This window comes from Dreissena polymorpha, chromosome 3 (assembly GCF_020536995.1).
Source record: "Dreissena polymorpha isolate Duluth1 chromosome 3, UMN_Dpol_1.0, whole genome shotgun sequence".
NCBI lineage: Eukaryota > Metazoa > Mollusca > Bivalvia > Myida > Dreissenidae > Dreissena > Dreissena polymorpha.
In genome coordinates, this window is record NC_068357.1 from 131,477,335 (window position 1) to 131,504,761 (window position 27,427).

At 36.2% G+C, this 27,427-nt stretch overlaps 2 protein-coding genes across 9 annotated transcripts in view; both read right to left on the bottom strand.

Annotated features, from left to right (window-relative positions):
• The window catches only part of LOC127871481 (uncharacterized), a 362,002-nt gene that overhangs the window by 102,805 nt on the left and 231,770 nt on the right, over window positions 1-27,427 (bottom strand). The gene's annotated exons all lie outside the window — the stretch shown is intronic.
• On the bottom strand, window positions 7,525-14,713 carry LOC127871489 (uncharacterized). 2 transcript variants are annotated; one of them, XR_008045369.1, is made up of 6 exons: window positions 14,342-14,713; window positions 13,279-13,361; window positions 11,873-11,968; window positions 9,729-11,620; window positions 9,296-9,391; window positions 7,525-9,015 (listed from the first exon to the last, which is right to left on the bottom strand). XR_008045369.1 is itself a non-coding variant. In XM_052414461.1 (3 exons), exons 1-3 carry the CDS (start codon window positions 13,351-13,353, stop codon window positions 11,318-11,320), a joined length of 474 nt encoding a protein of 157 aa, XP_052270421.1. In that variant the 5' UTR covers window positions 13,354-13,609; the 3' UTR covers window positions 9,729-11,317. The 2 variants fall into 2 exon arrangements, 1 of the variants encoding a protein (XP_052270421.1); XM_052414461.1 differs by lacking the exons at window positions 7,525-9,015; window positions 9,296-9,391; window positions 14,342-14,713 and having other exon boundaries at window positions 13,279-13,609.

Below are 27,427 nucleotides of genomic sequence, written 5' to 3' on the forward strand. Positions count from 1 at the left end.
AACGCCTCGTTCTAATAGAAAGCACAGGCAAGTGCGCTCAAAATTCAAGATACAAAAACACAGTTTTGTATTGCCCCGCATAATCTTTCATTTGTGCATGATCTCTTTGCCTTTTCTTTTTACTGAATTGCAAAGAGCATAACATCATCCCTTGAGCTCCGCTAATTAATAACATAATGATTATTCATGAGAACTGAATCGTGCTTCTGACACTGCCCAAAGCCAATCTTGCGTTTGCTCATAATTTATCTTATACAATGTACATGTAACTATATGTTTTGTTCTCAATTAATATGGACTTTAAGCTAACCTGCAAAGATTGCTTTATCAACAACATGACTGAAATATTTTTGGAAATGCTCAGTTGCTCATAACATACTAATATATAATATTTTTCACCAAACAGAAATAAATACACTTTAATTCATGGAGCAGTACTTCCCATCTGGCTTAATTTACACTAAACATAACTAAAGGAGGCCCTTAACCACTTTACATTTTCCTAGCTTAAGGAAATAAAACTATACTTGAAGTATAGAGTACATAAAGTTCAATAAATTCACAATTTATTTTTGCATATAATTCCTTATATTTTTCCTTTCCTATATTTATGTTCGCATACAAGTAAATTGATTTTTTATATTTTATTTCAAGTGCAGTTAAAGTCTAGTGTCAAAAAACGTAGACCTCATTTAAAAGGATTATTTCTGAGCACTTTACATTTATTTTAAAAAGGAAAATTAAATATATGGGAAATCTTTAAGCTTCATAGCTTTTCTACTATTTTACTAGTTTGTGTAGTGTTTATCATATATAATCTGACAAATTGCATTGTAATGTCTTTTCAAATTTTTTAATGAAGAACGCATTGAAAGATGGCCAGAATCATGCAATGCTTTTATGCCTCCCACTAAGTTGGCCCACAATAATAAATTACAGACAGCAAGACAAATGCTATACTTAATTCCTTTCCAACTTGTGCGGTCTTACTTATTATTGACATTGGCCGATAAAATAAAATGCCTTATGCCTCCCATCTACAATGATATTACTTAAACTAAATATTAACACTTGGCCACACAAATGCAATTCTTGCTGCCTCCCACCTGTTGTTGTCAAACTAATTGTTCACTGACAGAAAAATGCAATGCTTAACTCCCTTAATGCCTCCCATCTATTTGTGTCATACTAATTATTTACAGTTTGCCAGACAAGTGCAATTCTAGATGGCGCAATTGATTCACTGCTTTTTTTTGCATGTGCTGTTACTGTGAAGTTTAAGACTCCATCAAATGGTTAATAAGACATGCATTTTATATTAAAAGCTGTTAAACAATATAAGAGCTATTTAATTATGTTCTTTCTGGTGGTTTATAGAGAAATATCAGTGAATAAAACCTGATAATTTACTGTTTAAAACAGTGAAAATTAAGAGTGAAAATTATCAATAATTTTCATTGTTTTACCAGATCTATTTGTTGATATGTTTGGTTTCCCCGTGACCCCAATTTACCAAGTGTGACTATATACTCTGCAATAAATGCAACATAGGGATTAGCTTCCCTTAAACATACATGTAATGACATTGTGGGGCGTCCAACAGTGAATAAGATTGACCGTCATGGCAAATTTACAAAATTAATCATTTGTAAGCATTTAATAAAATTGAAAATTTGTTTGATTCAGTGGAATATGATTTTAATTCACTCATGATAATACAAAAAATATATTTTCACTCTTGGCTGCGCCACTTGTGAAAATATTATTTTGTATATGATCACTCGGGAATTGAAATTGATATTCCACCAAATCCAACAAATATCCTCTGTATCATCAAACAACAGCTGTCAGAAGACAGCGCACTTGACTATTCGAGTGCTTGACAGTTAACGTAAGCCATCATGGGGAAATTGTTCATAATATTCAATAAAGTCAAGGTAATATAGTCATATTCTCAGAGAAAGGGGACCATAATTGAAACATATATTGATTGCTTATGTTTTAAAAAAGTTGTACATTATAGATGATTCTGAATTAAGGTATATTTTCCACAGTCTATTGAACATTTGTAAAGACATAAAACAAGCTAATAAGATTTAATTTCAAGTTTGATAGCAATAGCTTGGGTGGGATGGTTGGACGGTCCTTCAAAAATAAAATAAATAAATATTATTATTTTTTAACATGTTAAAAAAATTATAAAAATATTATTATTTTTTATATATATATTTGTTGTGTTTTTTTTTTTTTGGGGGGGGGGGTTGGGGTTAGGGTGGAGAGGGGGTATAATGTGAGGTAGTGGTCATTTATTAGATAATCTTTCAAAAATAAGAAAAAACTAGACGTTTTTGTGAAACACTATGTCCCCCCATATATTTAACCTTTGACCTTGAAGGATGACCGTGACCATGACCTTTCACCACTCAAACTGTGCAGCTCCATGAGATACACATGCATGCTAAATATCAAGTTGCTATCTTCAATATTGCAAAAGTGTATATTAAATGAGGGATTTTGACTCATATACATACATGCCAGAATTTTTCAGGTCCAAATCGGGACTTTCCTTAAAAGTTGTCGGGACATTTGACCAAAAAGCGGGACACCTAAAACGATTAATCATTTCACCTTTCTTTAGTCAGTAGTCAGTATAATACTTACAAAAACTTTTAATTTCTGCCCAATATTGATGATAAATGTGTGTTCAGAATTTCGTGAAAGCATACGTTCTCCATTTTCCAGAAGTAAACACACTCCTTGAACTGAAATGTGGGGTGTTCCCGTTTGCCTCGATTTGACATCCAATTAGTGCAGGGATATCCCCTTGAACCTATGTAAATCGTGTGACACTATGTGAGCGCATCGAGCACTATTCTTATTCAACCAATCGTAAATTAACTCTAAATTTAGATTGATGCAATATGTACAAACTATTTTCTGAAAATCCGTCGAAAACGAAAGGTAATTTGTGAGAAACATCAATATGTATTGGTCAGCATTCAATTTGTTTGATGTACAAAATCGTTGTTTTGACAGGTTTTATAACTTTGGGATGTATAATACACAGGATAATATTATTGTTGTACTTGATTGGACCATGAAATACAAGCGCAGAAGGCGTTTATTTCTGTACGATACATCTTTGGATAGCAATTAGCGACTCCTATCATAAAAACACCATGGTGTGAATGCCTGATAAAATCAATAATTAGCCGATAAATCGCTGATAAGGTGTCATAAACAACACTGGTACACACGAGAAGTAGAATCGGATTGTTAATTTGGGGCAATAAAGGGATTAGCGGTGGTAAGTGTTGGCAAAACAGAGCTTGAATAGCGAATTTTATTGGGAACCTATAGACCTTACATCGTTTTTTACGAATGTCGGGACAAATTGTCTCATATCGGGATGCCGGGACAAAAGGCCCAAAAGCGGGACTGTCCTGCCGAAATCGGGACGTCTGGCATGTATGCTCATATATTTGACCTTTTACCTTGGAGGATGACCTTGACCTTTCTTCACTCAGAATATGCAGCTCCATGAGATACACATGCATGCCAAATATGATGTTGCTATCTTCAATATTGCAAAAGTTATGGAAAATGTACAATTTTGATGCAAACCAACCAACCAACAAAAAAACCAACAGACAGGGCAAAAACAATGTCACCCACTACAGTGGTGGGGAACATAAAAATAATTATTATTTATTTATTTTTTGGGGGGGGATTCTGGGGTGAGGCATGGGGAATGGTTTGGGTGGAGTCCATTGTGGTATGTCAGGTAAGTGTTGTTTTGTCAAAGTATGAATCAAATCTGATCATAAATAAAGAAGTTATTGGCAATTTAAGCAAAATTTATTAATTTGACATTGAAAGTGAAGGTCATTCAAAGGTCAATGTCAAATTCAACTTGCCAGGTACAGTACCCTCATGATATCAAGAAAGTATTTAAAGTTTGAAAGCAATAGCCATGATACTTTAGCAGTAAAGTGGATCTAAACACAAAATTTAACAAAATATTCAAAGTTACTAAGACAAACAAGAAACCGTCGGGAGACGGGTGATGCTCCCCAAAGGCTTTTATTGTCACAATATTGCACTATATATTCAGATAAAAGGAAACGTCTTGAGGGCACAGTAGTTGGGGGGACAATATTTTTTTTATAGAAAATTTCAAAGGGCCATAACTCTGTGAAAAATCATCTGGCCAGAACTCGCTGATAATATGCACATCTCCTCTTGGTAGTGAAGCTTCCCATGAGAAATAGCCCGGACAAGAATTGCACTTTATGTACAGTTAATGGAAAATTTCAAAGGGACATAACTCTGTGAAAAATCATCCGACCAGAACTCGCTGATAATATGTACATCTCCTCTTGGTAGTGAAGCTTCCCATACAGTTTCATTGAATTCCGGTCATTAGTTGCTGAGAAATAGCTCAGACAAGAATTGCACTTTATGTACAGTGAATGGAAAATTTCAAAGGGCCATAACTCTGTGAAAAATCATCCGACCAGAACCCGCTGATAAAATGCACATCTCCTCTTGGTAGTGAAGCTTCCCATAAAGTTCCATTGAATTCCGGACATTAATTGCTGAGAAATAGCCCGGACAAAAGTTGTACGGACAGACACACTGACGGACAGACGAAGTGGCGACTATATGCTCCCCCAAAATAAATTTTGTTTGAGCATAAAAAGGGGCATAATTCTGTAAAAAATGCCAACCAGAGTTATGCAACTTGCCCAGTACAGTCCCCTTATGGTAGTTAGCAAGTTTTCCAAGTCTGAAAGCAATAGCTATGATACTTTAGGAGTAAATTGGACCAAAACACTAAACCTAACCAAATGTTCAATTATCTAAGTATAAAAGGGGCCATTATTCTGTCAAAATGCCAGTCAGAGTTACATAACTTTGCCTGCACAGTCCCCTTATGATAGTTAGTAAGTGTTGCAAGTATGAACTTTGACTTTTGAACTCTTAAGTGTGACCTTGACCTTGAGACGTAATTCTTTCGTATGAAACACCTTCCAATGATTGTGAAAATCTCACATTGAACAACATAGTTATGGCCCTGACAAGCTCATTTATGGACATTTTTTACCTTTGAACTCAAAGTGTGACCTTGACCTTGGAGATATTGACGTAATTCTTTCGCGCGACACACCATCCAATGATGGTGAACAAATGTGCCAAATAATTTTAAAATCTTACAATGAATGACAGGCTAATCTTATTTGATATGCATTAAGCCCTGTTTCCCTGAAAGCAGCAAATATGTACAGATTTCAATGATAGACACTAGACTGGCCAATGTCCTCTTAAAAGCTGTTAAACACTATTGATCATATACACACAATGCAGTGTACCAGTGGTTAACTATAAACAGGCAGATGCAGTGGTTATTGTTCCTAGCGTAGTAGAGCAGGCGCTCCTAGCATTCGTAGTCTGCATAATTTAGCTGCAGGTATAAATGCAACAGGCAGTTGTTATCATTCCTAGGGTAGTGAAATGTTTCAGACCCGTATAGGGATCGTTAAGATAAAGACGGAGTTTGTTTATATATTTATTAACACACACACACACACACACACACACACACACACACACACACACACACACACACACACACACACACACACACACACACACACACACACACACACACACACACACACACACACACACACACACACACACACACACACACACACACACACACACACACACACACACACACACACACACACACACACACACACACACACACACACACACACACACACACACACACACACACACACACACACACACACACACACACACACACACACACACACACACACACACACACACACACACACACACACACACACAGAAATACATGTACATACAGTCCAGCGTTATATTAGAGAACACACACACACACACACACACACACACACACACACACACACACACACACACACACACACACACACATATGTAAAACCTTCCAACCGGGGAAATGTGTTCTAAACCTACCAACCGGGGACCACCATTTCCACATATTCTAGAAAGCTGAAAGTGATAAAAAACAGACAAGTGTCGAACCTAAAATACGATTTTGACATAACAATTATGATAAATAGGGTAATAAATCAAAGAAAATTTTACATGCACACCGGGGAATTATGTGCGTACCAAATGAGGAACTGCGATGTGTGCCAACTGGGGAACGGTGTATACCAACAGGGGTACTAAGTGCGTACCAACTGTGGAACTTCAATGTGTACCAACAGGGGAATGGTGTATACCAACAGGGGAACTTAGTGCGTTCCAAATGTGGCACTTCAATGTGTTCCAACTGGGGAACGGTGTATACCAACAGGGGTACTATGTGCGTACCAACCGTGGAACTTTAATGTGTGCCAACAGGGGAATTGTGTTAACCAAGAGAGGAACTTAAGCGCGCTATCCCTGTGGAACTTCAATAATGTCCAACGGGGAACTTGCGTTTACCAACAGGGGTAATTGTGTGTAATCATGGTACCGTTGTTGATAGGACAATGGCGTGCACGTTCATGGATAATATTTAAGTTAGCACAAAAATTGAAAGGAATATGTATGAAACAATATTTAAATTAAATATGTTTATTATATGACCTTATATAAGTTCTGCAAAAATGCCTCATTTGATTGACTCAAATATTATTCACATCAAAATAAGCATACGAGACATAACGCAAATCAAACAATACATTTATGACTTTATTAGCTATAAGCCGACTACAAACATGCAAGTGCTGCATTATAGCATATCAATCATGGTGAATTAATCAACAAATGAATACAATTCGTTCTTAAAACTAAAAAATAATGTTTTTGTTTTAGGCCATGCTTTTTGTCAAACCGAATGAAGGAGAGGGGGAGGCGGCTTATTTGTTTAATTCCTTTTTTCCATCAGAAAAAAATATTCACGATGTTCACGTACTATGAAGTTTTTTATCCTAAAAGTAGAACTGCCCATAAGCATGTAGATTGAGTAGTGTAAATTTACTTTGTCCTTACTCTGACATTATAAAATAACTCATGCATTTAATCCCCTGAAACAGGTAAACATCAGAAAATTCATTCACACGCAGGGCAACTTCCACTTCACTTAAATTGTCTTAAATACATTTATTGCATTTTCAAAAATAATAAAATCTGAAAGTTTAAACAATCATGAACGTTTCACAACGAATGTGGCGAGGCCTGAGAAACAAATTAGTTTAGTAAACTAGCAAAACGACTTGATAACAATGCATTTTGATGCGCCAGTGACTTAGTCTACGGCGGTAGGTCAATCTGAATAATGATCAGTATTTATTGTTATAATATATGAATTCCAATTCTACAACTGTGATACCATTACACATGTGCTGTATTAAAAAAATACAGTATGTATGCACTTGTTTGAGTAGAGAATGCCAAAAACGGGTTAACGTTAATAATGAACTCACATTAAATTCTACCTGTCAAAATAACAGATTATATTTTAAGGAAAATAGTCACTGGCAATCGCTTAGTTTTCCCTTGCAAACCAAACACCTTTTTTCAAGATTTGAATTCACGTATTTTGTTCAAACTACCTTTATGTAAACCAACTTATGTACCTAATTTTTGCATAAAATATAATAGAAAGAGTGTATTTTAAGCACTGAAAATTTATGCCGATGTGTCAACCATATATTATTTGTTGAAAACAATATAAAAATGTTATAATTAATGTTGTTATACACGTATTATCATCGCTGACTTTGACAGCATTATCATTTTATAAAAACACTAATAATTAAATATGTACCAAAGCAAACACTTATCAAACACGTAGTTTAATATTATTTTGCATCACTTACATTATAGTATATATACTTACTGGGGAGTGCACATGTGAATCAATTGTTAGACCCTTGTTGGTGCCAACTTAAAAATAATATGTACCAACAGGGAAATTATAACAGTGTGACTCAATTCTGAAAATAAACATACCAATTATATACACAAAGCAAATATGTGAATTGATAGTTAATGTGAATATCTACACGCAAAACAAATGCACAAAAGTCTGTGTAGGAAATTATTGTAATATTTAACAACTATTTAATCAATTCTAGTGCGATATTTACGCAATAATTTACATATTGGTAAATTTTTACTTTAAAATAACTATTAAGTACTCAACTGCAAGTCAGACACCTGTCATTCAAAACAAATTTTGTAAAATTGACAAAATATTCATTTGTATTCTTCACATTGTAGCAGTAGTTTAGCAGTAGTTTTTTTTATGTTATTTACATTTATCTTATTATATCTAAAAGTGTTTGTTTGTTATGCTTGAACAAAATGTTTGTTTCCATTTATCCGACTGAATTTTTTTGTGCCTTCTCTGAACGTTTAGCCTTCTAGATTGATTTGTTATCATGTTTGCTATATTCATTCATATTCACCAAGTTTGGGGTAAAAAATAACTTGTATAGTGAGTAACTCGTAGAAACTCGTAATAGAAAGTACAAAGAAACACTCTTTGGCCGAACTATATACCAATCCTTATTTGTTCGGCGATATGATTATGAACAAATATCGTTTTTGACTGAACCGTATTAATAAAACATTCAAATACAATAAGCACACATATATCGTTTTCGAAAAGAGTATATAGAACAAGAAAACACACAAAACACATGTGGCAACTTCATCCTTTAACGTATTCTCCTAAACGTGCATTATATGTGTTATATTTTTTTAAGTTAAAAGTCCCCGTCGCTTTTTTGTTTCAATTAAATTTATGCAAAAGTCTTTGACATTTTTCCAACTTCTGTTGTGAAGGTCATTCTCACTTTCAATACATGCAAGTAATGATTTTTTCCCTGGTAATTTACCAATTATCAAAAAACGATCTAAGTGTCTGTGAACAGCTCCTGTTTTCGTCTTCACTCCGTTGCTTTTTGGCTGCTTGTTTTGTTCTCCTGGTATTTGAAGTACCCTTTTCTGTACATGGATAATAAAACACCATATGACGTCGCTAACTGCCATGTGTAAGATATCCATATTAAATATATATACTTCAGTACAATTTTTCATAGCAAATTTACGACAAAAGCGTCCAGGTACTTACGGCACCTGATAATGACATCGATGTCACACGACAAATTTGGAAACATTATTTTGCCTAATGAATCAAACAATTACATGTAAGCAAATCATGTTCTAAGGAACATAAGAAACTTGGAGATACATAACTTAAATGCATCCACATGTGTATGCATACCTTTGTCTGTTATTTTTGGTTGACTGGTGCTGGGAAGCAGAGTTTCAAGGTCTTCAGTATTTTTATTTTCTGATAATTCAGAAGAATATTGTTCATCTGTCGTGTAAATCACAAGATCAAAAAATATATATAGTTTATAATATAGCAATGATGGAAACAACCGAAGCACACCAAATAAATATGCAGTTAGTGCATTGAAATTGAAAAATTAGAAGTAGCCAATGTAAACCTTACTGAGCACAAAATGAGTGTAGACTTTAAATTCCGCCTTACCTGGTCGTCTCCGATAAAAAAGAATTGCCTTGCATAACACAAGTATATTTCAGAAAATGTTTGTAATTCTTTTTATCACTTTAGGTAATCAAGTTCGGTAATGAGCCCATTATTAACATTAAGTTTACTGTATGAATTTAACACTAAAAATGCGACATACCTACAATACATTCGTCGTCCACATCAATATCGTCTAGCGAATTGACAGAATTTCTGGTAATTTGTCCACTTTCCATCATCATGAGCAGCTTGCTGACTTTGGCAACCTGCATGGTTCCATCTGGTTATCTGTAGAATTCTCTATGTACCCGAATGTCGTGACCAAGAAATTTAGCTAGAATGTCTATTTCATTTTCAGACAAGTTAAAAAGCCTAGTCATTGTGGCAATATGTTTCCTTAACTTTGTAGAACGAAGCCTTTTCGGATGTTCAGCTCCACAGTCAATTGCTATTGAACGTAATAAATCTGTCCCACGAATATGCGATGATGCAGATTTTGTTGGGAAAAGATATTTACTATTTAAACAGTTTGTTAGAGAATTTCTGCTGCGTATGAGCAGGTCGATATTTTCTTTCACCTGTCTTGGAAACAGTACTGCAGCTATTCGACCTCGTTTTGCAATAATCTCTGTACGGTAAAAATAACGGCACAGGTTTTTTTTCCAGTTTTGTTAAACATCAATCTAATTCTCCATCGTCATTTGTCAATTTGTTTTTTGAATATTCTTCGACTGTCATTTTTGACACATCGTCTGATCGTTTCGATTAAACACAAGCAGATTTCAGACAACTTATGCCATGCTTGCCTTTTCTCGCAATCACTTGCTGATTCTTGTAAGGTATTTGCATGTGTTTCTGCTTCATGTCGTAAGTATTCAGACATTACTTTGACATCATTTGCCAATGGCAACAGTTCTTTCTGACTGTTCTGCTTAGCCTCATGAAGTGTTCTTAGGGCATTGGAAGACACGTCCTCCGTCCAATTAATTTCAAATAGTTTGGAAAGCTCCTCAGCCCTTGTTTGCAGATCCTGGTTGTTTGTTTCGATTCCTTTCGAAATTAGAATTTTTAGACATTTCTGAAGCGTTGTGCCAATCTTTAAGGCTAATGATGGTGTAGCATAAGTATTGGTGTTTCCGTCGAAGCCTGCAACGTTTTTGCAAGATTGTGTAATAAATTTGAAAGCATCTGAATACATGAAATTCTCCAAAGACTTTTCAACATTGCCTGGACAAGATCGCATGTCTTTCAGCAATCTACCAACTTCTCTTAACTTCTGTCTAATATAATTGTGTTGCTTTTCATCATGGCCCCTTTTTGTACAGAGTTTTTCACCGAATGCAAGGATTGTATTATCACTTTTGACTTTGCGACTTATTTCGTCGTTTCTCATGGACTCGATTACTCGTCTTAAAATAGTGCTTCCTTCTTTTGATTTTGGTAATAGCAGGCTGCTCTCTAAAGCGAGTCGTTTTCTTGATCACGCCGCATTGTAAACTTACATTTTTGAGTGTGCCTCCACAGGATTTTCTTCGGGTAATACCCGTAACAGTAAGGACAAGGTCCATACTCGTCTCAGCTACGCGTTGATTGTGACTTTGTCTGTATGACACAAACAGCTGTCCTTGGCCATCTCGCAATACTTTAACATTATGGAGATGGTTCCCTACGTTCCTTATTTTTTCATACATTTTTTTATTTTCTGCTGAATTTTCCGTATTTAATAGATCTTTCACATCTTGCCCATCTTTATGCTGCAAAAGCAAATGTTTTTTTTAGTTTTATTTGAGCCTTTTCGCAAAACATGCAATAAAATCTCTTATCGTAATGTCTGTATTCACTGTTATTTGTTTGAGCGATGGTGATGTTGGTTTTGTGTGCCTCTGCGGATGATTCGTCACGTGCACGAGATTGCAAGGATTCAACAGGAGGTAGTGTTGACGCTGTCTTTTTTTGAAATCTTTGAATGTTTGGTATGAGTTCGACAACTATCGACTCATCTGACGATGCATCGCCTTCTTCCGGAATATAGTCTTTGTCATTGTCACTATCCTGTAAAATAAAGTTGTTTTCCTGTGTGTGAGATCATATAAAAATATGAAAATATCACAACATCATAATTTGTTGTTGGTGAACTACATCCATAAAAATGTGTAAGTGTAACATAACACTTACCAGAATGCATGTCTTAATTACAGTTCGATACTAGAGCTTGAAAAAAATCGGAACTATATATAATCTTAGATAAAATGTTTAAATGTGTGTACTGTATTGCAATCACAAAATCGTTATAAGTTTACGTACATCGATATCCGATGATTCACTGTTCAACATATTTTCTGCTGCATCTTGTGAATTGTACTCGTGTGCAGTGTCGCTATGTTCTTTAGTTTCGGTACTCTGCAACACAATTCAATGAGACAATAATAGAGTAAGATTCATACATCCACGTTACTTAGTATCAGTTGAAATTGCAATTCTTTAGTAGCAGCATTTTCAATTGATATCATCACTCATGTGGCCTTTTATTAAGATGTAGAAAATCTAAGTGACATGAGAATTTTGTGTAAATGTTTGCAACCGATGGTATAATACAAGTTTAATTCACCTTCGTCCAAAATAGTTTACTTTTGCTTATCTTACATCACATGTTTTATTTTTTGCCGTTCACTGTCATTGGGGAAGATTTGAAACAGATTGATAGCTTGTTTTGTCGACATAATAACAAACTGAAAAACACCCATAAAACATTTTTAAAGGTTGCATTTAAATGATCAATTTCAACAAAACGGTTTTTTTTTTTGTTTTTTTAACAAAACGGTTTCAAATTTAACATATCTTTGATTATTTATCTTGAACGTATCAAGCATGTTTAAAGATTGGCTGAATACACCGACGTAGCAAGTCTTAACATATACCAGGTTGTTCCAAACATGTTATCAAAGTTCGAAAAAGTATACAAGGAATATTTTTTTACAGATACTAATAAGACGAAATGTATGCACGGTTAAATGAAAGGTATTGTACTTCTCTGGACAAATGTGTTGGAAGAAAAAAGAACTGGTGAACGGACTGTGGTTCACGGTAAATCATGTATGTATTGTGCGGTGGTTGGTGTAAAATGAACTATCTTTTCTTACCCATGTCAGAATGTATCGTATAGCAAAATATCGAGTAGACGCTATTGTTTTTTTGTCGTTAAGATGAAATATCAACCAATGACCATATGTAACACGCAAGTTAAATTTCTTAATGTCTCAGAGTTTCATACACAGTAATTGGCAGCGTATAAGTCTTACACTGAAAATAAAAATTAATGATATTACACTTCTTGGATAAGCGATAATTAACGTTTTTGTGATTATGATGAAGTCGATGTTTATAAACTACAGTGGTTAATACACATGCGCACCAGTTTCATTGACAGGTGTAAATTCTAAATTCTTTGTGTATATGAAGATTTTGAAAGACAAGTAGTTCAAAGTCACTACAACTGGTAAACAATATTTTATTCTTTTAAAATTCGCATAACATGTTAATATAATGATCATCGACGTACGTGTTATGTTAAGCCCAAATACCAATTAGCACCACCCGGAATAAATATTGGCACAATATAATTTAAGGCAAAATTACGCCTATTTCACTGAAGACTAAACCAAACCAGAAAATACGCCTTAGTAGCTTCGACATAGTGAAATATTACAAACCGTCTCATCGACTTCTTCCGTGTGTACGGATGTTGTTTGTCCTGGTTCCTGGCTGTCCGTAGATCTAGTAGTCATTGTGTTGCCTATTCACAACAACAATAAAAAATGGTATAACACATAATCTAGTCAGAGTTAAAAAGTTCGTTATTCATAAAACCATTTAGTACAACACATTGACATTAATTCCTTGTACACAAATTACATTAATTTCATGATATACATAATATGTATTTAGGCATGTGTAGTAATAACAAAATCACTAAGGAGCCATAATTCTTACAAAATGCTGTTTACAGTAGTCTGCTCTTGTTTATAGATTGGGGTCATGTTGGTAAAGAAGTACGCAAAATATAAAAGCAATATGTCAAGGGACATAGAAAATATTTGAGGTGGTACGTAAACTGTAACAAAGATTTATCAATAATATGCATATTTTAAGTGGAAAAACGGGGCCATAATTCTTACAAAATGCTTGTTACAGTTGTCTGCTCTTGTTTATAGATTGGGGTCATGTTGGTAAAGAAGTATGCAAAATATAAAAGCAATATGTCAAGGGACATAGAAAATATTTGAGGTGGTACGTAAACTTTCACAAAGATTTATCAATAATATGCATATTTTAAGTGGAAAAAAGTGACCATAATTCTTACAAGATGCTTGTTACAGTTGTCTGCTCTTGTTTATAGATTGGGGTCATGTTGGTAAAGAAGTATGCAAAATATAAAAGCAATATGTCAAGGGACATAGACAATATTTGAGGTGGTACGCAAACTTTAACATTCCAACGCTCACGCTAACGCTCATGCTAACGCCGACGCCGGGGTGAGTAGGATAGCTCCACTGTATATATATAGTCGAGCTAAAAACTGCGTAGAGCTCTACTTTGTTTAACGTATATTTATAAAATATATTCTTGAAATATGTACCGTAAAACAAGCTTTGTAATCAAATGATATTTATATAAATCGATCTTTAGAATTCGTCTTCCAGTATTACTTTAACGTTTACATAAAAGCGCTTTTTAATAGTAATTAAAAATTATAAACATAATTAAAAAACTTACCTTAGTTTAATGCGTTTGTTCGCTCGAAACTCCATTTTTCCAACTGACTTTCACTAAATGATATAAATACCGAGTGTATGATTTTTAAACAGCGCAACCGGGGAACTGTTATAAGCCTGGATACACACTCGATTGTAATATGGTGAAGATTTGTGTATATTTTGTGCATGCCACAAACCCGCTAATCGGGGAAGGCGTTGGATTTCTAATTTAAATTGACAGTTTGGTATTTCATTCACGTAGATTAGAGATTTTCGCCTAAAACCAACCGGGGAATTCCCCGGTTGGTAGGTGTTCCCCGGTTTGTTGGTGTGTATTCATACGATTTTCCCCGGTTGGTAGGTTTTACAAACTCACACACACACACACACACACACACACACACACACACACACACACACACACACACACACACACACACACACACACACACACACAGAAATACATGTACATACAGTCCAGCGTTATATTAGAGAATGTTCACAAGCTAACGCTCACAACTAAAAAGTGTTGATATTCTATGTGTATTGGCACATGTCTGACCTATGGAAACATAATAATAATCAAATGGGCCGTGCTCTGTGAAAAGGGGGTTTAATGCATGTGCCTAAAGAGTTGTCCCAGATTAGCCTGTGCAGTTTGCAAAGGCTAATCAGGGACAACACTTTCCGCTTTAATATTTTTCATTTCAAGAAAGTCTTTTGAAAGTCAAATTTGCATAACAGGATGAACCAAAATTCTCAAAGGTATCATGTCAGTAATATTTTAGCATGTTATAATTCAGAATCTAGGAAGCAGAATCCTTCCAAGTACTTGAGTACTTCATATATCAAGGCAAACAATGTTACTTATTACATAGGATCATTTATTTGATGAAACAGAACTAACAAAACAAACATTAGCTTAAGTATTTGAACAGTTCCCTCTTCAGGTGTCTTTCATTACATGTTATTGGTTTGGTAATCATTTTACAGGCTGAGAGATTTGAGGTGGTAATATGGAACATAAAACACACATACAGCTGGCAGTGCTCGTGATGATCAATGAGAAAAACTGGATCTTACCTTAGACAATGTGCATGCATGTTCTGCCTGCCAATAAATAAACAGTTGCACACGGTTTAATTAGGTTCTGGAAAAGACGGTTAATTATTTGTTGTAAATTCATATGTTTAGTGTTAAACTCCCAAATTGTGAGAGCATTAATAATTCATACTTTCATTTTGAAATGAGAATAATGAATTAAGAGTGATTTTGTTGTTGTAACAACTGCAGGACTAATGCCAAATGATAGCTAAAATTGATATTTTTAACTTGTACGGCACATTTTCAAAGTACAAATGAAACAAAATGAAATACAGGAATGATCTTGTGGAAATTAACGAATAAATAACTAATTCCAGTTTTTTAGTTTAATTTGTAATTAATATCTAGTTAAATAATTTCTGTAATTAATTTCTTGTAAAATAATTTCTGAAATCAGTGTTTTTGCTATTGTTCGATTCAACCCACTAGATAAAATATTGAAGTCCAGTAGTGACTATTTAAAATTGAGGACAGTTGAACGGACATCACTGTGCAAGTTTAAAAGTTTGCTTTTAGAGTTATCTCCCATCTTTATAAAGAACTATTGTGAACAAAATACATCGTGTTTCTTTTTATTTATTATTTATATTTATAATTTATATTAGATTATTTGCAAAAACTTGTATATGCATGGAAAAATGTCTTATATCAGTAAATAATGATTAATAACATACACATGATTTTAATGTCACATTTTCAGTATTCCAAACAGGGCAGGGGTGATACAAGTCAGAGGAAAAGCGATGAAGGTCAAGGCATTTATTAGGAAAACTGTAGTAATCTTGGTTTGTCTAATATGGTTGGCTTAAAATTATGTGATCACTTCTCTTGTGACTTTGTCTCACATATTAGGCGCATCATGCTAAAATGGGACTCATGCCGTAAATGGCAAGTTTCCCTGTCAGATGTAAAGCCATGCAAAGTTTAGTGGTCTCACTAGCGGACAGGGTAACTCCTGGTCAAACTGTGCAGATTCGCAAGCTTGTCTACATATTACATTTGAATAAAGCCTTAACACTTGAGATTCCAGTAGAGATGAAGGGAGATCACTTGGCAAGTTTGAATAGGTTTCATTTAGAGTTACCTCCTTTCTCTACATAATGAATATTGTGTATCACAGACATGGTGTTTGTAAGTATTAATATTAGTTATGAGACAATATGCAAAATGTTTTTAATGCATGGGAAAAATACAATTTTATAGATAACGTACTATAAATACCAATTATTGTAATGTTTGTTCATACAAAAACTAACAAGAGCTGTCACCATAGAATGACATATGCCCCCTATAAACGCTTTGAAAGAAGTTATGAGCATTTTTCGAAACCCAAATACTAAATCCTTGAAATGCACTAAGTGACCCCATGACCTAGTTTTTGACCCAGCATGACCCATATTCCAACTTGACCTAGATATTGTCTAGATACAACTTCTGACCAAGTTTGGTAAAGATCGGAGGAAAACTATTTGAATTAGAGAGCGGACACAAAAAGTGTGACAGACTGACAAACAGACAGACTGACGGACAGTGCAAAAACTATATACCCCCTTTTCTTTGAAAGGGGGCATAATTAAAAAATTAATTAAACTAATCTTACTGGCCACAAATTATAGCAAATTGTCTAAGGAAAATCATAGAAAACATAAGTGCATGATGAAGATAAGCAATGATATTTAATTGTTAAAAAGAATACCATTTAATTTTCAATTTGTTTTAATATTTTGACTGATACCTTACTAAAGCGTGTATCTGAGAAGAACAAAAATAACCCTGCAGATTCATGATCACGTCAATTAATTATCAGATTAATGTAAATTTAATGTAAAAAATATCAATGTCTGTCATCCATGCTAAGACCTAATTACCCTGTCACTAAAGTGCTTCAATATACAATCTCTAAGGCAGCGCTCTGCTCACCAATACATTCTTCAATAACAGCTTCCATTAGCATGTGATTAATCCAATCATGTCAGAAAGATGAAAAAACCAATCAACCAAAAGAACTGAAATTTCATGGTCACAAAGCCCAGAAGGAGTTACTTCATGTGGGTCTCCAATAAGATACCATGGCACCATAACAATATGTTTTATCTTCAGTTCATCTTGGAAAGAAGTTGCACCTGTTTTGCTTGTAGCCATCAGCACAATAAGGAAATAAATCCTTTAATCGGATAAGCTTTCAAGAGTCCATTACCATGAATGGCTTTTATGTTTTTTATAACACCATATATATTATAATAAACAAACCCCTGGTGATTTACATTTTTCGAAAGGAAGGGGGGGGGAGGTAATTAAAGGCCAATTTTTGGAAAACATTACGCTGATTGTAAAAAAATACAATTATATACTGTTAAACTCTTTAGACTGTGTCATACCGTTGTACTCTTGATACTGAATCATTCTGTTATACTTTTCAGATGGCATAATTAATACACAGATATACTTGGTAAGTTTTAGTTCTTTAAATCTTTCATAAAAAGCTGTTACTTAAATCTGACATTGTAGGTCTATAATACTTGGAGCACATTATTTGACACAATTCATGAGCTAACTGATGTCTCATTAAAAAACACACACACAAAGAAAATTGTCTTTTTTGAGAATAACCCAAAGTTGCAAGCTGGATCAATGCACTTTTATTGCATGCAACAAGCAATAACACATGTATTGCACTACTGAAACACTGAAGACCTGGAATAAATAGCTGGTATTTGTCACACACACACACACACACACACACACACACTACCTGCACATGGCATAATTGACAGAATGCCTGTAAATAAGACATGTTACCAATGGTCAGCGCCTAACAATCCAATGTTTTCCTAAAACATGTGCAATTAATTTACTCTGGGTACAAGTAGATTTTGCTGATGAATATGATTATGGTTATATACTAATGCAGTTATACTCTTCTCCCTGTGTGCCCCAACCATCTTTCCCTAGGTGATGCAACGTTGAAATTAAAATTCATGACATATTGTATTATGGGTCTATGACTTTAATATAAGGGTTTTTAATTAAAAAGGTAAACCGCAGGTACCAACTGTGTTCAGGTCATTTATTGTTCTCTATGAGAATGCTTCCTTCTTCAAATCATACAATAGTTATTTAAATTTACAATTATTTAATATGGCACTGATGGTACATGTACATCAAACTGTCTTGTACACTGAGCAATAATTCACTCTTTTAATACAATTCATATATCTAAATCTTCCAAAGATCAAATTACTTCAGGCTCTCATGGATTTATGAAATATGACCAAAATATGCAAACCTAGTTGATATTGTGATTCAATATTCTGAAAATCATTATATGGCTGGTATAAATCACAACTTTCTCATAACAGAACACTCCCTGTCAGAGACAGAAGTGCTAAAAGAAATATCACTTGAGAAAGTAGTATCTACTAAAACTGAAAATAGAAACCACATTGAACCCTTTCTAACATGCAATACTAAACTTAATAGAATACACAAACGCAATATTGATATTAACTGCACTTTGCTGATTGAATATCATTGAGCAGCGCTCTGTGAAGTCCACGGCCAAATGCATCAATGTGAAGTCTGACTAGAAAAACAGGGCCCAATGCATGTGAAGTCTGCCTGGGAAAACAGGGTCCAATGCATCAATGTGAAGTCTGCCTGGGAAAACAGGGCCCAATGCATCAAAACGAAGTCTGCCTGGGAAAACAGGGCCTAATGCATCAATGTGAAGTCTGCCTGGGCAAACAGGGCCCAATGCATCAATGCGAAGTCTGCCTGGGAAAACAGGGCCCAATGCATCAATGTGAGGTCTGCCTGGGAAAACAGGGCCTAATGCATCAATGTGAAGTCTGCCTGGGCAAACAGGGCCCAATGCATCAATGTGAAGTCTGCCTGGGAAAACAGGGCCCTATGCATCAATGTGAGGTCTGCCTGGGAAAACAGGGCCCAATGCATCAATGTGAAGTCTGCCTGGGAAAACAGGGCCTAATGCATCAATGTTAAGTCTGCCTGGGAAAACAGGGCCCCATGCATCAATGTGAAGTCTGCCTGGGAAAACAGGGCCTAATGCATCAATGTGAAGTCTGCCTGGGAAAACAGGGCCCCATGCATCAATGTGAAGTCTGCCTGGGAAAACAGGGCCCCATGCATCAATGTGAAGTCTGCCTGGGAAAACAGGGCCCCATGCATCAATGTGAAGTCTGCCTGGGAAAACAGGGCCCAATGCATCAATGTGAAGTCTGCCTGGGCAAACAGGGCCAAATGCATCAATGTGAAGTCTGCCTGGGAAAACAGGGCCCTGTGCATCAATGTGAGGTCTGCCTGGGAAAACAGGGCCCAATGCATCAATGTTAAGTCTGAGAAAACAGGACCCAATGCATCAATGTGATGTCTGGGAAAACAGGCCTGAGTGCATTAATGTGAAGTCTGTGGGGAAAAAAAGGGCCCAATGCATCAATGTGAAGTCTGCCTGGGAAAACAGGTCCCAATGCATCAATGCGAAGTCTGCCTGGGAAAAAGGGCCCAATGCATCAATGTGAAGTCTGCCTTGGAAAACAGGGCCCAATGCATGTGAAGTCTGCCTGGGAAAACAGGGCCAAATGCATCAATGTGAAGTCTGCCTGGGTAAACAGGGCCCTATGCATAAATGTGAGGTCTGCCTGGGAAAACAGGGCCCAAAGCATCAATGTGAAGTCGGCCTGGGAAAACAGGGCCCAATGCATCAATGTGAAGTCTGGGAAAACAGGGCCCAATGCATCAATGTGAAGTCTGGGAAAACAGGACTGAATGCATCAATGTGAAGTCTGTGGGAAAAAAGGGCCCAATGCATCAATGTGAAGTCTGCCTGGGAAAACAGGGCCCAATGCATCAATGCAAAGTCTGCCTGGGAAACAGGGCCCAATGCATCAATGTGAAGTCTGCCTGGGAAAACAGGGCCCAATGCATGTGAAGTCTGCCTGGGAAAACAGGGCCCAATGCATCAATGTGAAGTCTGTCTGGGAAAACAGGGCCCTATGCATCAATGTGAGGTCTGCCTGGGAAAACAGGGCCCAATGCATCAATGTGAAGTCTGGGAAAACAGGGCCCAATGCATCAATGTTAAGTCTGGGAAACAGGGCCCAATGCATCAATGTGAAGTCTGGGAAAACAGGGCTGAATGCATCAATGTGAAGTCTGTGGGAATAAAGGGCCCAATGCATCAATGTGAAGTCTGCCTGGGAAAACAGGGCCCAATGCATCAATGTGAAGTCTGTGTGATAACATGGCCCAATGCATCAATGTGAAGTCTGTGGGATAACATGGCCCAATGCATCAATGTGAAGTCTGCCTGGGAAAACAGGGCCCAATGCATCAATGTGAAGTCTGCCTGGGAAAACAGGTCCCAATGCATCAATGTGAAGTCTTAGGGATAACATGGCCCAATGCATCAAATTGAAGTCTGTGGGATAACATGGCCCAATGCATCAATGTGAAGTTTGCCTGGGAAAACAGGGCCCAATGCATCAATGTGAAGTCTGCAGGGCCTAATGCATCAATGTGAAGTCTGCCTGGGAAAACATGGCCCCATGCATCAATGTGAAGTCTGCCTGGGAAAACAGGGCCCAATGCATCGGTGTGAAGTCTGCCTGGGAAAACAGGGCCCAATGCATCGGTGTGAAGTCTGCCTGGGAAAACAGGGCCCCATGCATCAATGTGAAGTCTGCCTGGGAAAACAGGGCCCAATGCATCGGTGTGAAGTCTGCCTGGGAAAACAGGGCCCCATGCATCAATGTGAAGTCTGCCTGGGAAAACAGGGCCCAATGCATTGGTGTGAAGTCTGCCTGGGAAATCAGGGCCCTAGGCATCGGTGTGAAGTCTGCCTGGGAAAACAGGGCCCAATGCATCAATGGAAATTCCGTACAACAAACAGGACCCAATGCATTAATGTGAAGTCTGCACAACCCATGGGAAAACAGGGCCCAATTCATCAATGTGAAGTCCGAACAACCTATGGGAAAACAGGGTCCAATGCATTGATGTGAAGTCCGCACAACACATGGGAAAACAGGACACAATGCATCAATGCGAAGTCTGCACAGCACTGAGAAAACAGGGCCCAATGCATCAATGTGAAGTCCGCACAACACATGGGAGAACAGGGCCCAATGCATCAATGTGAAGTCCGCACAACACATGGGAAAACAGGGCCCAATGCATCAATGTTAATGTCCGCACAACACATGGGAAAACAGGGCCCAATGCATCAATTTGAAGTCTGCACAACACATGGGAAAACAGGGCCCAATGCATGAATGTGAAGTCTGCACAACACATGGGAAAACAGGGCCCAATGCATTAATGTGAAGTCTGCACAACAAATGGGAAAACAGGGCCCAATGCATCAATGTGAAGTCCGCACAACACATAAAAAACAAGGGACAAAATTGTCACAAAATCAGGTTTTTATTGTGAAAAAAAAATCTGATAAAGGGAGAAAACTCAAACTGAACTTTTGAAATGAACAAACAAAATTAACCCCCTTTGTAAGTTTGTTTTTTAAAAAAATCTATTTTTAGTCGTGGCGACCTTGACGTTGGAGATATTGACGTGATTCTTTTGTGCGACACACCGTCCCATGATGGTGAACAAATGTGCCAAATGATTTTAAAATCTCACAATGAATGACATGTTATGGCCAGGACAAGCTCATTTATGGCCATTTTTGACCTTTGAACTCAAAGTGTGACCTTGACCTTGGAGATATCGACGTAATTATTTCGCGCGACACACCGTCCAATGATGGTGAACAAATGTGCCAAATGATTTTAAAATCTGACAATGAACGACATAGTTATGGCCCGGACAAGCTTGTTCCGCCAGCCTGCCAGCCAGCCAGCCAGCCCGCCCGCATTCGCCAATCTAATAACCAGTTTTTTCCTTCGGAAAACCTGGTTAAAAATAGATTCCATTAAAGTGGAAACATTTGAGCAATGTTTGTAGAGGACCATTAGACAATGTTACACATTTTACATCAAACCCCTAACTCTTGTGGTTCCAGAAACAAGATTTTTGTATAGTTATAAATTATATAAGTCGATGTAAATCATGTGACCACTGGAGATTTACCGGTTTTGAGCCAGGGGCATCATTTAACAAGAGGGCCAAGATGGCCATAGTTTGCTCACCTTTTTTACAAGGCCTTGTTAATTGCTTAGTTGAAAATTCAGTACTCTAGAGCATTATAAATTAGATTGGTTCTTTCTGTTTACTTTTGCAGTTTTAGCATATGATTATTTCTGATTGAGTACTGTCCATTTGCATGGGTTTTTTGCAATGCAAACATTTGCAAGTAATGCTAGTCCTACATGTGTTAATACTGTTTACATGGTTTTTGTAAGATTTGGACCTCATAACCAAAATTTTGACCCCCATGACCAAATGTCAAACTTTACCTAGATATCATCAAGAAAAACATCCTGGTCAAGTATCATCATTATTGGACCAAAACTATGGCCTCTAGTGTGTTTACAAGGTTTTTGTATGATTAGACCCCATGACCTAGATTTTGTCACCACATAACCAAAAGACAAACTTGGCCTTGATATTGTCAAGACAAACATCCTGGTCAAGTTTCATCATTATTGAACCAAATCTCTGGCGTATGTAGTGTTTACTAGGTTTTTGTAAGATTTGACCTGGTGACCTAAATTTTGACCCCTCATGACTGAACATCAAACTTTGCTTACAAAAATAAATAATATGACCAAGATTCATAAAATCTGAAACAAAACTGTGACCTCTAGAGTGTTTACAAGGATTTTGTATAATATAATGATTTTTTGTACAATCTAAGGGCAATAATTCTGGCATATATTATGAGACTTTGCTCATTATCAAACTTGACTGAGATCTTGTGGCCATATAGCTTCTCAGCAACTTTGATAAAGAATGCTCGAGAAATGTGAATGCTAGAGTGTTTACAAACCAAATGTGGATAGACAGATGGACGACAGACAAAGACCGATCAGAAAACCTCACCTGAGCAATCAGGTGAGCTAAAAAAAACTGTTCACAGGACCTCTATCAGATGTTTCATACCAGTTGTCACAGATCTAAAATTTGTGATTTCAGACAAAAAAGTTTTTTTTAAAGTTATTTACTATATAAGTTTATATCAGGCGACACCTAGGGCAAAGCCAGTTATGACCACAACAGTAATTTGGGCATACTAGTATGTAGAAGACCTTTAGACAATATTAAACAAATGATTGTTGTTGTTTCAGAAAAGACCTGAAAGATTTTTAAAATTCAGTCTGTATGAATCCTGTAAACCATGGGGCATTGCCAGTTTTGAAACCTGGTTACATGACTTGAACAAACTTTGCGAAGGACCACTATATGTTGTTTCACATGAAGTATATAACCCCTGATTGTTGAGATTTATATATGAAAAATAACAAGGGCTGTAAGAGGACAGCGCGCTCGACTATTCGAGTGCTTGACAGTATAACGTAAGCCATCATGGGGATTCATATTCAATAATTTATTACATGATCTTTCAAAAATAAAAAAAGGAAAAAAAAAAAATTTGGGGTTCCCGTAGGGGGGTTGAAAGGGGGGGAATAATGTGGGGTGTGGTCATTTATTAGACGATCTTTCAAAAATAAAAAAAGGAAAAAAAAAATAGGGGGGGGGGGTAAGGAGGGGGGGGTTGAGAGGGGGGTATAATGTGGGGTGTGGTCATTTATTAGATGATCTTTCAAAAATAAAAAAGGAAAACAAAACATTTTTTGGGGGAGGAGGTGGGGGGGGCAGGGATTCTGGGTTGGGGCGTGGGGTATTGTTTGGGTGGAATCCATTGTGGTATTCAGGTAAATGTTGTTTTGTCAAAGAATTAATAAAATCCGATCATAAATAAAGAAGCTATGGCAATTTAAGCAAAATGTTAAATTATCTAAGTATAAAAGGGGCCATAATTCTGTCAAAATGCTTGATATAGTTGTCTGCTCTTGTTTATAGATTGGGGTCATGTTGGTAAAGAAGTATGAAAAATACCAAAGCAATATGTCAAAGGACATAGGATATATTTGGGGTAGTACACAAACTTTAAACATTATGCATATTCTAAGTATAAAAGGGGCAATAATTCTGTCAAAATGCTTGATACAGTTGTCTGCTCTAGTTTATAGGTTGGGGTCATGTTGGTAAACAAGTATGCAATATATGAAAGCAATATGTCAAGGGACATAGGAAATATTTGGGGTAGTACGCAAATTTTAACATAGATTTATCAATAATATGCATATTCTAAGTATAAAAGGGGCACTAATTCTGTCAAAATGCTTGATAGAGTGGTCTGCTCTTGTTTATAGGTTGGGGTCATGTTGGTAAACAAGTATGCAAAATATGAAAGCAATATGTAAAGGGACTATGAAAATATTTGGGGTAGTATGCAAACTTAGATATTTGCACGCTAACACCACGCAAACGCCGACGTCGGGGTGAGTAGGATAGCTCCACTATATATATTTAATATATCATAGTCGAGCTAAAAACGATTCACCTCTTTAGGCGCAATTTTGCCAGTTTTCCTGTCAGTTTATGTGTCCCAGAGAGTACAACATAATATTTTAAGCGTATCCCTATTGGGGATTCATAAGTTGGTGTATAGGGCTTGTATCTGGTCAGTGGTCCCATAACAAAGAGGATCACCCAAGGTAAATTCTGGCGAAGCTTTGTGTTAATCTGTATAGTGGTTTAGAAGCCAAGATTTCATTTGAAGTCCAATCTTGTCGATTTATGATGAACCAAATTCGACTAACAATACGCGACTAAAAAAACAAGACTAACAAAACTGGACAACAAACGCCAGAGGGCCATCTCCCAAAATAGCTCCTAATAAACACTTCTTGCCCAGGTGAGCTAAAATTACAAAAATAATAAAATATGATCACTTAACATGAAACCTCTTATAGCTTTTAACAAACTTTGTTTTATACACACAAGTTGGTAATTGCAGGAAAATCAAGCTGATATCATAGAAAATCAAAGCTTTATAATGCAATTCCTTCACTTCTGGTTGGTCGCAGATAACCTATGGCACAGTTGTCAGCTAGGCTGACATTGATTCCTGTGTAGAAACCAATCCATTAGCAAAAAACAAACACTTAATGCCTTCAATAACATTTATCTTTGGATGTTACAAAAACAGATTCAAGCATAAAAATGGTTAATATATATTTTAGGTTTTATAAATAAACTGAACCAATAAAAAAGGTTTGACTGAAGTTTGATTGTACATAAATTGTTGGCAACTTTAAGCTTGCAACCAATTAAAGACCAACTTCCAAACACCCACAACCAGTAATTGCGGAAGGTATTTGAATGTTGATGAACATGCTGTAAAGGTGTCCTGGATGCTGGTTGCTATTGTAGCATTTTGGTATTTAATGTTTCATTGTGTTATATGATAATATATCTATTGATTGTTCTGTACTATTTAATAGTCAAGGCTTACAGTTAGTGTAAAATTCTCATTTCAAAACAATCTTTGTTTTTAAATCTCTTTTGAATGCCATATTAGTTTATTTTAAAACAGAAAACAAAAGCTGTTAGATGACTGAATACTCTACTTTTATTGTTATCATTGTTTAAAACTAATTAGTTTGGAGCATTATTTTAGCAAATTTACTATTTTTAGAATTTAAACTAAATGTTTCACAGACACTCATGTTCCCAAAACATATGTTTGGACATAGACAATTCCACTATATATTCTACAGTTGACAAAAAGATTAAGTGCCATAAATCTGCCAAAACAAGACACAGCTAATATTTCTTTATTCAAATCATCAGCACATTCTGGTCATTCAACTGGCAAAAAAATGGCAAGATTTCAGAGCAGTTAAATAGGACTTGAAAACACACATTTCTGGGATTATATTATTTCTATATCGTGCACAAATAGACAACACGCCATACTTCTGCCAAAACTGCGTGTAACCGAAATTCCCTAATGTACCATCATCTACATACACTGTAACTCCAATATAGCGCGGTCAATGGGGTCCAAGCCGCGAAACAGCGTTATAACGGATCCGCGTTATAGGTTTTGAGCTCATTTACTGCAGTGCGCTATAAACAAAACAGGTATAGAATAGCCTATAATATAGGTCATGTATATATATATTGCCATGCTGTGTTGACGCAAATACATGCATATAAACCGAATCGTATCGATAACAGTATACACCAGGTCGAACCTCAAAGACCTCGTGAAGAGGCCGGTAGGACCTGTAAATAAACTCTGATTTAAAAAAAAACAACAGTATACATACCGCTTTTCTTATGTGCGCATTTATCCGATAATCCAATAAAATTGCAACATCACTTAAAAAATAATATTCTTGAAGATTAATGACGATATATGTTTAAGAAATTCGTAAACACAACCGTACGCATATATGCCATTTTCAGAAGTGTTAAGAGTACAGTGCATTATGCGGCAGAGCTTTCATTGGACGAGCGACTTTAAATTTAGATTGAATGCAATACGACTCATGTACAAAAAATTGTTTTATTGCGTCATACGCATGCAAAAAACGTGTTTCCCGGGGACTTTCTGATACCGCGCGAAAATGAAAGTGAAACTCTGTTAGACAATTGCCGGTACACTGCGTTCGCATGTAAATAAATCATCTGCATTATTTAATTTCTTATACACGAACTGAAAGATTAAATGACATGACAGAAAAAGTTGTTTTATACAGTAGGCAGTATATTTCACAGCCGCTCATTTAATATAGTCAAACTGCAACCATATCAAAGAAAGAATGTTTCAATCGTTTTGAATTACTTGAATTGTATAACTATCCCGCTTGCACTTAACTTATGGAATTTATCGCACTGAACCGCTCTGATGAGGAATACATGTAATAAACACTGACACGCGAGTTTTTCACACCTTTATTGACATTACACAACAGATTAACACCAATTAGCTGTCGGTGTTGTTTAACCTCGA